Source organism: Ptychodera flava, chromosome 12, assembly GCF_041260155.1.
Source record: "Ptychodera flava strain L36383 chromosome 12, AS_Pfla_20210202, whole genome shotgun sequence".
In the NCBI taxonomy this organism is placed as follows: Eukaryota; Metazoa; Hemichordata; class Enteropneusta; family Ptychoderidae; genus Ptychodera; species Ptychodera flava.
In genome coordinates, this window is record NC_091939.1 from 13119611 (window position 1) to 13131682 (window position 12072).

The 12072-nt window shown below is 35.5% G+C and overlaps 1 protein-coding gene across 2 annotated transcripts in view; it reads right to left on the reverse strand.

The window, feature by feature from the left end:
• LOC139145052 (protein CASP-like) overlaps positions 1-12072 on the reverse strand; it is a 49407-nt gene that overhangs the window by 36804 nt on the left and 531 nt on the right. For both annotated transcript variants that reach the window (XM_070715982.1, XM_070715981.1), the window contains exons 2-3: positions 7919-8029; positions 5484-5610 (exon numbers count right to left, since the gene is read on the reverse strand). In XM_070715982.1, coding sequence (XP_070572083.1) covers positions 5484-5610; positions 7919-8029 — 238 coding nt within the window. The remainder of the gene's footprint in view (positions 1-5483; positions 5611-7918; positions 8030-12072) is intronic.

Consider the following 12072-nt stretch of genomic DNA (forward strand, 5'->3'; position numbering starts at 1 on the left):
AACTGCTGTCAGAATCCTCATGAAAAATTTTCCTTTGCTTCAGTCACAGATTCACAGTGATGGAAAAAATTAGACTTAACCCTTTGAGCACCAAAGTCAATTTTTGTCGCCTTTACAAAATATACTCCAGTCAAATTTTTTCAGATTTTTGCTAAAATTTTGATAAACAACTGTAGCCATTGAAAAGTGATGTTTATTTGCTTCAAAATTATAAAAAAATACTGAAAAATTCATAAAAATTGGTAAAGTGTTGCACTAAAATTTTTTGCGGGAAAATTTACAGCACTCAAAGGGTACAAGTATTTCAAAGGGCTATCAGTATTTCTGTGAGTTTCAAACCCTTCTTGGTAAATACTGATGGTTTAAAAGGCATTCAATATTTTCATTTGACTGTCAAAATTAAAAAGCTTGCACTTTTTTGAACAGAAAAGTACAGTGTACATCAATTTTGAACCCTGATACGTGAAAATCAACAATCATTGTACAAACTTAGGACATCGGCTGTACTTCTTAAAGGCACTTTGCGTGATCTCAGGGATCACCTTTGTTTTAGTCTGTAAGAGGATTATGGAGGTGTGATAATTGTAATCTGGTGGGAAAATTTACTGATGAGACAATATGGTGCCAACACAGGCCTTTGTGAATTTCATCAGCACTATAGTGTTCCACATAGCAACTGAAGCTTTCTGCGTACTCTGAAAGTGATGTATTTCCTTTATGAACAAAACCTAATTGTATCTATTACTTAACGTAATTGTTGACTTGTTACTGAGACCTTATCAACACAAATTTTCAGAACTAGTGCAATACTAGCACTCTAAAGTTCCAACACCGGGCAAATTATGAACCCTGGGGAAGCTGAACAACAATTCACAAAATTCCCAAAACAGTTAAACATCACAATTGTAAACAAAACTATTTAATGACTGGACAAAATTTCACTCAAGATCATCAGTATGATTTATGTGCTACTCAACTTTTGCTTAGATTCTTCACTGCAAGTTTTTATATTATTTTCACTTTTCCTGTTTCGTACTCCTCAAATGCAGATATATCGCAACATGCAGAATCAAAGGCCGTAAAATTTTACGTCTAATTCGGTTTGAAATGCAGCTTGCACTTTTGATTCATATCCATAAATCATCCATGGTGTGGTTGAATCCAAGGAATGCTCCCATGTCTAACATTTATTTTTCTCAGCCTGGCTTGTCAAATAGCTGCCGGCTCTTTCCAGACTTCGGAGGGATTCCATTATTTGTGCGTGGACTTTGAAATTTTTTGTCACCCCGTTTTGCTCATGATTCATTATTGCCCGGGAATTAAATTACATGAGCCAGCATCAATCGTTAACGCACACTAATCAATAACTCAATACTGTGCACTGATCAATAAATCAATAATATATGCAAATCAATAAATCAATACCGCAATCACCATGAATTTGCATTGTTATGGCAGATAGGTACACATAATGTGATCGCAATCCCACGTCATTGCTGTCTCTCGACGAAAAACTGTCTTTCTCTCGAGCAACTGGGGACAAAGCTTTTTGTTCTGGCCAGACGGGAGATTACTGACATTGCCGTGTTTTGTAGCCAGCTTGCCGAGACTTTTGTTAAAGCTCTGGGCAAGATAGAGACTGCTTAATGATGTGAAACAGTAATGAGAGAAGCCTCTCTTTGAGAATTCATGCTAGTACCGTATATATGGAGACAACAAGGCTGTATTTCTGTTGCTAGGCTCTTCAAAACAACTAAACAGTATAGCTAAATTGTATCAAACAAATATATGAAAAACTCTGCAATTAAAATGCCTAAATCCTGATGAATTTAATTCCCTTGCTTTCTATAAAAGGGGCAGTTTGGTAAATGTTAAAATAACAAAAGAATTAGTACAGTTTAAAATTTGTAAATTTTATTACAATTATGAAGTGGTACAGATATACTTGATTATTTGAACAGCTAAACAAATGGCCTGATTTTACTATTCTTATCACCAGAAAATTAATAAAAAAAGTAAAATTTGTGGTAAAAACCACTGAATAAACTATTCATCTTTGCATTTTGAAAGATGTATCGGTAATTTCTGTTTAAGTACTGATCATGATGAAACTCACAGTCATGGCGAAATTACAATACAGGCTTTACTTTTTTTGATGGCAAAATTGGCAAAAATACAGAACAATGAGCCTATACAAAGCTGTAATAAAATTGGAATATACTCTTGGTGAGAACATGTTTATTTATTATTCATGAAAGACACCTTAGGACTAGACAAGTGGACAATACCAGGAGAGGGACTGGGCCAAGAATTTGACAAGTATGTGGATTAACTGTGTGTTGATATCACTAGATGATTAAAGTCACACATAAAATTAAGGATTCAATTAGTAAGAGTGCGATTTTAAAATAATCACAGTTAAACAAAATTTTAACAAAATTTGATTATTTTCATATTCTTATTTGAAGAACAACTAATGGTATAAGTCCAATAAAAGACCAAGCTTAAATGCATGTTAGATTTGTGAAAAACTTACAAAATATCTGAAGATTTACATATCCATACACCATACTTACATCCAATACATGAGCAGTCCTATACCTGCCTTGTACAAGGATTATGGTTTGACCATAGTTCACATGTTAGCAATGTAATATACGATTAAACTTGATTAACATTGAATTAATATCAGTGTTGCATTTGTTAAATTATGTTCACTTCAAAGTCTTTGGTTCAAAACCCTAATTGACCTTACTTCTTATTCTGTTTCAGTCTAGCGGAAGGCTTCAGTGCATTATGTCTTCCCACAAAAATTGCAAGGCCATTGTTCTTAAAGTTGAGAGCTTCCAACGTCTGACCCGGGCCTATACTTGACGCACGAAACAAGAAAGACTAGTTTTCTTTCACATTAGTAACTTGTGTGCCAGCATGCAAAACACCATAACAAAGGGAAGAACACGCCAGGTGCCTTTGGAGGGCAGCAGCTGTCTACTTCAATGCGTTCCCTAAATAAAATGCCTGCTACAAACATTTCAATGTCATGGCCAACATATACAGTACATGCATGCTTCAACCAATCGTGTTCCTCTGAACTGCACTCATTTACACACTCAACAACAACATATTGCTGCAACTGACCTGGGGTAAAATTTCTGGTCAAGTTTTGACGGATGAATTTTCTTAAACTCGTAATTAAAATCAACAAAATTCCGACAGGTAAATTTCTCGCTGTGTGACCTTCAAAGATAACAAACCCTCTACTCCGGACAGGATAAATAAGACTTTAGATGACATCATCATCCCCTTGATCGAGTGGAAATTACTTTTAAAAGTGATAAGGTACCCTATTTGGTAGAGTAAATAGGACCATTTGTCAGCCTGCTGTTATCACTGTCAACTTGTTTCCACTGTCTCATGAGTTCTAATTCACAAATTCACCCCTGAGACATTAAAAACAATACAACATCTACTGCAGCACAGTAGATCAACAGCACATACATAGGACTTTCTTATACTTCAAAAGGGTTTCTAATTAAATTTACTTTTCTCTTGAAACTCTGATGACTTTGTAGGCTTAACAGAACAATAGCTGTAATGTCAGATAATATTTTCATTCATAACATTGTCTGATGATTGTCATTATTTTTGTTCCATAGGAAAGTACATTTTCTTGTTATACTCCAATAAGAGTGTGTTGAAATACAAGGTATTACTACCATGTGTGTTGAAGGCAAAGTAAGATGCTGTTGTGAGTAATTCCAGTCCTCCCTGTACATTCAGTCGTCAACACTAACATTGGACATTTCATACATATGTCTAAACGCTGTGCTGAGAAGTTGAACAACAGGCAATTCAACGCAATTTGGATAGTAGAACAGGAAATTATATTTTATCAACTGTACAGAACTGGTAGACAAACAACACTAGACATTTCATACATATGTCTAAACACTGTACTGAGACAAACAGCTTATGGGCTTTATAAATAACAGGTATCTATGTATCACTGCTACATTCAAGGAAGATTCCCTATCTGATGCAAAGTCTGGAACCTCTCAATCTGTGCATCAAGGTGATCATAACAGAGAAGAGGTTTTGATAAAAATTTCCTTTTTTGGTCTTATTAATTATTGTAAGGTTCTGCTAGACATAATGAAAACATACAACAGGTTTTTTCAGATTTGTACAGTGTATTTAAGAAATAAATTGCATGAATGATGAATTTTTCAATATAATCAATGAAATGAACAATTTACATCCTTACTGTATACGGTATACAAATTTATCTAAAATGTTGTGTGCATGCTAGTACAACAGGGCAAACTTGATGTAGCCAGCATGGTCACATAACTATTAAGGGATATGATACGCAAACATCACTTCGCTGGGATATCAAAACACTGTCATCTTATCACATTGAAATCTGGCTTTTTCAATTAATGTTCAAACTTAACGCAAATCAGAACCAAAGAAAGGGTTGAGCCTGCATTGAATCAATGTTACTAGTAAGCAGGTGATACAGTAACTAGCAAAGCCAAACTAAGGAGGGGGAAAAGTCAGTCTTGTATACTTTAATGTATTTGTTTTAATTTGTTTTCCAGCAGGGAGATCTATCAATATTGTAATTGTCTGTACTAAAAGCACTAGTGCATGCATGTACCCTCGGGCATAACAAAAATAATTAAGAAGTATAATTTCCGGGCTTACAAGTGATTGATACATCATCGTATTGTACATATTCGCGAAAGCATATCAGTTATAGCTTGGTTGCTGGTGCTCAAAGACAATTTCTGGCATATGACAAACGTTTAATGCACTGATTCGTCAAGTTTTTATTCTGTTATCTTTTCATAAATTACACACATTTTCTTTTATGTCTTCCTTAGCCTTGTTTTGTTCCAACAACTCAAAATTAAACAAAAGAGGGGTGGATAATATTTTTAGTTGTCTGAACATTTTTTTCAATCTTTCTGAAATATACTTTGTTAATTATAAAAATGTTTTCTTATTGGTTGTAACAGTTAATGCACATGCTGTATAAGTTCACAGATTGGTCAACTAAATATGTATAAAATATAATCTCATTGGTTATAATAATATATCTCATGAAAGTAATGTAAAGGTTCACAGATTGGTCAACCAAATAAATGTAACAAGACGTGGACCAATCACAGACAAGCTTGCTAGACCTCTGGGGGTCAACCATATAAGGCAACACAGAATATTGCAGTCATAACAGAATGTGGTCCCATCTTTCAAGGTTCTCTGTTGGAAAACAGACGAATGTCAGCACTGCAGCCTTTCAAATCAAAACCCGATGACCATGGTTTGGGATCAGTTGATAACAAAGAAGTAAACAACTGATACTTGTTTTGTTTGTTACGTAACAGAGAACATAAACACCAATCTACCCATCACCCAAAGATGAAATGAAGATGTTATTGGGAAAAACACAGATTTGTTTTCTATCTGTTTTATCTTACCTGGCACATCAATAAATTTCTTATACACTGAAAGGAAAGCTGCTTCAGCTGCCTTGCTTCTCTTGGACAGGGCATCAACTTCCAGCTGGAAACTTTTCAAAAGTGGTGCCACCATTTTCCTGATGTCCTGTGGAGTAAGAAAACAACTTATTGTCAGGACAAACAGTCTGGTGTCCATCTTTAAGAAACTGGAGACATCACCAAAGAAGCAGAAAGAATTCTACCACGCTACGTTGGGATACTTTCTTCATGTAATCAATACGAAAATGGTCCTTAGGCATTATGCAATGACACAATTGTACACAATTGATCATTGGTTGACCTTTGATGTGACCTTTCATATTAGCATTTTCCACTCCACTGTGCTAGGAAAAATTGTGGCAGGCCGCAGGAATTCGTCTCTCAGTTGTCAAGATGAGGATTATAATGTGCAGTAAACAATACATGAAGGTGTTAAAAACAGATCAACCAAAGAACAACTTGGAGATATGTAGTACGTAAATGGGACCAATGCAACAATCTACAAGAAATGAAGAAATACCAAATATTCATGACAGTATCAGATGTCTCCAAAAACTGATATCCCTTGTCAGTAGATATCAAATGTGACCTCCGCGATCATTTGTTTATACACCTAGAGAAGCTCTCCTAGCGATCACACTGTATATTCTACCAAGGCTCCCTTGGAAATGACAAACAAATATTAAATAGGACTTATTTAATAATAATACCCTTACAGAATAAATCTTATGGACAGGAACTATACAATCACTCTGGTTATGTTACAATTATAATGCATGCGCACATTTATCTGTTTCTGGGGTTGTTGATTCTCCGTAACATTTGCAAAAAAAATACACCAGTATTGACACAAGTGTAGCACATGTACACATGACACAGCTTCATGGAGAAATATTGTCTCTTCATTTATATAGTGATCACATAAAAGTATGCATTTTGGATTACTGCTGAGTGTACTTAGGCCTATCCACGGTATTGTGTCTAAGGTCATCATGCAAATTTTCTGTCTTTTGCTTTCATTTCAATCTCGTGATATATTAGCTTTTTTGCAAAAGCAGAAAAATATGAGCTGTAAGTCCACTGGCATAATACAGCAGAATGAGTTGCTTGCATTCAAACCTGGGTATTAAAATTCCGTCAGCCTTCATGGCACTAATTCACTTTCTGGACGATGTGCTATGGTATTATTCACAATCGATGTAAACATAATACTTGTTGTTCAAACCTCTCAATCCACACTTTGATACAACAAGGTCCATACACTCTAAGTTACATAAAATTTGAGGACTTTCAGTTACTTTTTATAGCTATTTTCAAGTACTTTTTCAGGTCCTATCAACTACATGTATTTTCCAGATACATTTTCTACAATATGTCATTTTCATATTTCGTTTTATATATCAATTTTTCCATATCACGACAGATCGTCCTATTATTGAAAATTTTGGGCAGATCATCAATTTTCCAGGACTTTCCAGGGCTCAGTTCAATTTTCAAGGATTTTTCCATGACTTCCCAGGATGCTTTAATGTTCAAGGACTTTCCAGGAGTGTAGGGGCTCTGTTAATGAACAATCCTTTTGCTTTCTACAGCTATTTTGGATCACTGAGAGGGCAAAAGGAAACAGGGTGAGAGTATTATTCACTGTGGAAAAAAATAAACAAGTTTGCAATTTTGTCATGTTTGAAAGAAAAAAACATTTATAATGTCTTAATAGGAAATTGGGTATCATGGGGTAATAAAACAGGCAATTACACACTGCCTAAATTTATTACAGGTTTAGCATTAAATTTTTGCCTGAAAAAAAGTAAAGTTTCAGGGTCATAACTTATTGAAACTATGTCAATTTGCTTTCAGACCCTGAAACCTTTCTCTTCAGATAAATATTTATGGGAATAACTAGTTCTGAATATTTTATAAAGTTATCAAAACTTTTGACAACAAGTAAACCCAGGTGTTTACTGAACATATAATCATTTAATATTTTTTTGGTACAATTAGATTATGGATCTACATGAAGATAGCATTTAAGTACAACTATATCTAGTGTTTAATGTACATACGCTGCACAGGATTCCAAGACATTATCCATAACTCTCTCAGACAGCAGCCAGTATCACCTTACATTTTTCAAAATCTTTTTACAATAAATGCTGCCTGTGCTTTAACAGTATCAGGTGGATAGGTCAGATTGTGGTTGATAAACACACTAAAACATCAACTATTAAAATGTAACGGTTGGCATTAATGTTGTATTTAACATGATTCTGTTTTGATAACGGGAATTTCAAAGGTAAATTTGATGATAGCAATCAGTTGAGGCTCAACACAGAGGATTCTGGAGATCACAACATGGGCCCTACACCACAGTCAGTAACTCAACAGTGGCTGTTCAGCATTATAGTAAAGATTACCTCGGGGGTATTTTTCTTGAATTCTCTTGACTGCTCCACCAGCCGTTTTCTGGATGAATCACTCTCATCTTGTCGATTGGCAAGGTCTGTGGCTGCGCTGTCAAGTTCTCTCTGCAAAGGAGAAAGCAGATGTATTCACAACACACTCATAGTCTGATGGAATACACATACACATAACATGATAAACATGTGGAACTTTCATGCTAGAATATTCGCACATAGAAGTCTTAAACTGACTGTACTAAGAACGCTGGTGCATGCGAATTATACTCTCCTATTCCTAGTCTCTTTAACTGTATGTAAAATCAAATATTTGATCGTCATAGCATGGGCATACTATCCAGCAATCAAGTTTGGAGGGTGTCTAGGATCTCCCACAGGACTTGATTCATGCTATGGATCTACCTTGTAACCCTTTCACCACCATGGTTTGTCCCAAATCCATTGTTTTCTATGGTAAAGTTGGACCTGTATACAGGGAACTGGGGGTGAAAGGATTATAAACCATGACTAGATTCTAGACCAGCCTTAGGTATAGCCTTCGTATCACAGCCATGCATTGAACATATCACTCATCTGCTACCATTTAATTTTATTGATCAACAATACTGCACTGTCTCATATATCTGGCAGTGTTAAAGGTCAACCACCAAGGGAAGAAAAAAGTCACCTCGACATGAAATATTTCTCACAAGGTTCAAATTCATGATATCTCATTGTCACAATACCAGGCGTTTATTCCACAATTGAAGTCATTTGGCACAGATGACAAATGTACATACAGTTACTAATATATATAACTAGAATTATGACAAGGGCAAAACCTGCATGCGTCACTACAAATAAGTCAGCACACTTATGATTCAAACTGACCACCCAGAATACCACACATGATTAATACAATTGACTGGCATTTACTCACACGCATACATCAATTTAGTTTTCTGCTCACTGAAGACAAATGTATATTCTAGCTCACTGATGACAGATTTCTAAAATGAAGTTAATACTGAGCAACTGCATAGTGTTCTAATTTCCTGTTGCAAACCCTCGTTTGCATGTGTATGTAGCCCATTCTTTTGAGGTCTTAGATTGATCTTGTGACCTACATTCTGGGAACCTGGCAGGAGTTTCACTCAAGTTCAGAATATGCAGTATGTATTCTTGTGGGAAAGACACTGATGCACTAGACTTCAGGTGATGAAATCTATCAAAACAGACTAACAGTATCACTTGTGGGACAAGGCAGCTTTGATACTCAGATACAAACACAGCCAGATAATAAACCGGTCTCATTGTTTTGTAAATTTGTCTGCTGACAACATTGTCAAAGGGCATCAAATCACAAGCGCTATGTGTTCAATGAAATCTAAAAGCATGACTGGTGCATCCACAACTGCCATTCAATCATTTCACCGTTTAATAATCAACACTGAAGTCATTTCACAGCAATACAATGTACATGTTACCAAAATCCTTATCAAAGTCTGCTTCAGTAAAACCATGGAGGTAGTAGAGATCATGGTAAAACTTTATGATTCATTGCTGGCACACTGATGGGTCCCACAAATGCTACTTCAAGAGATCTGTTCATGTTGCATTGCTGACAGACCGAAGTCTCACTGGGTCTAATTTGCCTGTCTCTGCAGTTTTTTCAACGGGTAGTTTCACATTTCAGCAGAATGGCATTCCTGAATAGCTATTGATGAGCAGACATTACAGTGCCTACTTGAAGAGCTATGAGATTATGAAAGATGACTCAAAACAGCACCGCATATTCCTGAGCTTGTGTGATGTCTTTGAAGGGCCATATTATTGAACAGACAGCATAATGCCATCATATTTATGTTCTTGATGATATTAAAAATTTTGCAGATTAAATTCACTACTGCATGAGATGTATTTAATTTGACTGTTGCATGTGATTAATTTTTGCATTTCTTATTAAAAATATATTTGGATTGTAGTTATACTTGTACCATCCAAAAGCTTCTTTACTCAACTTTATAATGCCAAGTTTATTTATTTTACCAAGTTGCATTTTGTCAAATGTTGGTTCGCTGCCCATAAAATCTCAAAAAATGTTGAAGTTGAAATTAATTTGAAATTGTAAGTGTAATTTTGATATTTCAAACTGATACATTCCCTTGTCCATTTCTAGACTACTGCTTTGCTTTCAACAGAGGACCTAAAAAGTCCAAATGAACTAGCGAATGATAATAGTCTAGCCTGGACATAGTACTGAACTCAACCTGGGGTGTTTGCAAACTTTAACCTCTCAGAAGAAAGCAGATAAAGGCACAAAATTGCCCTGAGAAAATGTGAATATTATAAAAGCAGAATCACAAAAACACAACAAATATAAAAACAAAGGCTGATAGACATCAAGGGTCTTCAATGGAACTGAACAACCTAAATTGTAGAAATAGATCGTATTGATAAGGGAATAAATATTGACACAAGTGATCAATTACACCTAATCATTGCTTAATTTATCTGTAAATATTGTATGCTTTTGTATGAACAGCTTTCATTTTGCAGGTAATTCAGTAATGACCGAATCCAGGCAACTGAATGGCATTTTGAAGTGGATAAATTAGCCAGACAAAGTTTACGTCTAATAATAACCTTTCAAAATAATGTAAAAAAATTAATTTGATAAGTTGTTTTAATACACAAGACAGACACATCAATTTGCTGTGCCCACACTGAGACGATATACATAACATTTGCAGAAAAAAGAAAGATGAACTGCAAAAAAGATGAATGTTATAAAAGCAATTGAAATCTTGTCGGCTAAGAATTGATGCTACAACCTGACAGTCTTTTTTCCTTCTAAAAACAGGTTATTCTAAATATGACAGCATATTCATTTTAGAAAAACAAAAAACAAAGTCTATCTTTTATTGATCAGGCCCAAACTAAAGTTTGTATATGAAAAATGCGAATAACTACCTGTATGGTGAATTATCTACTTGTCCATCAAATTAATCAAAACCTCTTTAGTCTGCTAGTTACTTTCAAGCTCAGTTAAGAATGACATTGGAATTGCTGAGTCAATACACATACAAGCCTGAGAGTTCACATTGGCTAAAATTTCTCCCACGGACAAAAATCAAGCCTTTCTGTTTAATAGAACCATTTAGAAAATCATACAACACTACTTGAAATGGATTATTAATATCATCATCATTATAATTATCATCATTATTATTATTATTAGTGGTAGTAGTAGTACTAGTAGTAGTAGTAGTAGTAGTAGTAGTAGTAGTTGTAATTTCTCACGGTCATTGAATATTCTTCCTCTTATCACTATGGCCATTTATACATCTTCATCTACTGTTCCTACTTCAGATGAGATTAATGCTGTTGATGGGTATAACTGGGTAAATAAATTACAAGGTAAATCACGCTTTATCAACGAAGAGTACCAACTGCGAGAATGGGTGAGACAGTGTTTGAAATTGGGTCCAACTGGGAACACGACATAAGGCAATCTCTCATCTAAACCAGGCTATTCATCGACCCCAAGAGAGGGGAGAAACAGCAGGGGGTGGCTGCAAGAAAATCACACTGCAAGGAACAATACCATCGTAAAATTCCATTACTATAGATTGTGCAGTTCCGTTACGGATCGGGTCTTCTTTTATCAACTATTCATTCGATTTCATGGTTTGCACAAAAAAAACGTACGAAAAAAACTTTGGGTGTTGGAGTTTGAGAAACACGCTTTTTTCTGCCCGCTGAATAAAGTTGGGCGACGAGTTATCGATCGGATATGGAAATTGTATGGAAACTGGCTGAACAGTGGGAGTTATTATAATTGACTCGCTATCAATCAGTCGATAATATTGATCTGTTATTTATGCATCATTAGTATGCAAACTCCATCGATGATCAAAATAAAATCGTCGCGCCCAGGCAGTCGGATTCTTGTCCGCATTTACGCCATTTCGTCCAGTTAGCATTAAAAAATCTGTGTTAACGATAAATTGTGCGGGCGAATAAAACTAAAATGCCGATAAGTTCACTTGCTGAAAAAAATTACAAAAACAAGCGTGTAAAATGACTGGTGACGAAAACACCGCTGCGAGCAGCGCGTACACGTACACACGGACTGACGTCTCACTGAAATGCGCCAGTCGAGTGGGGTC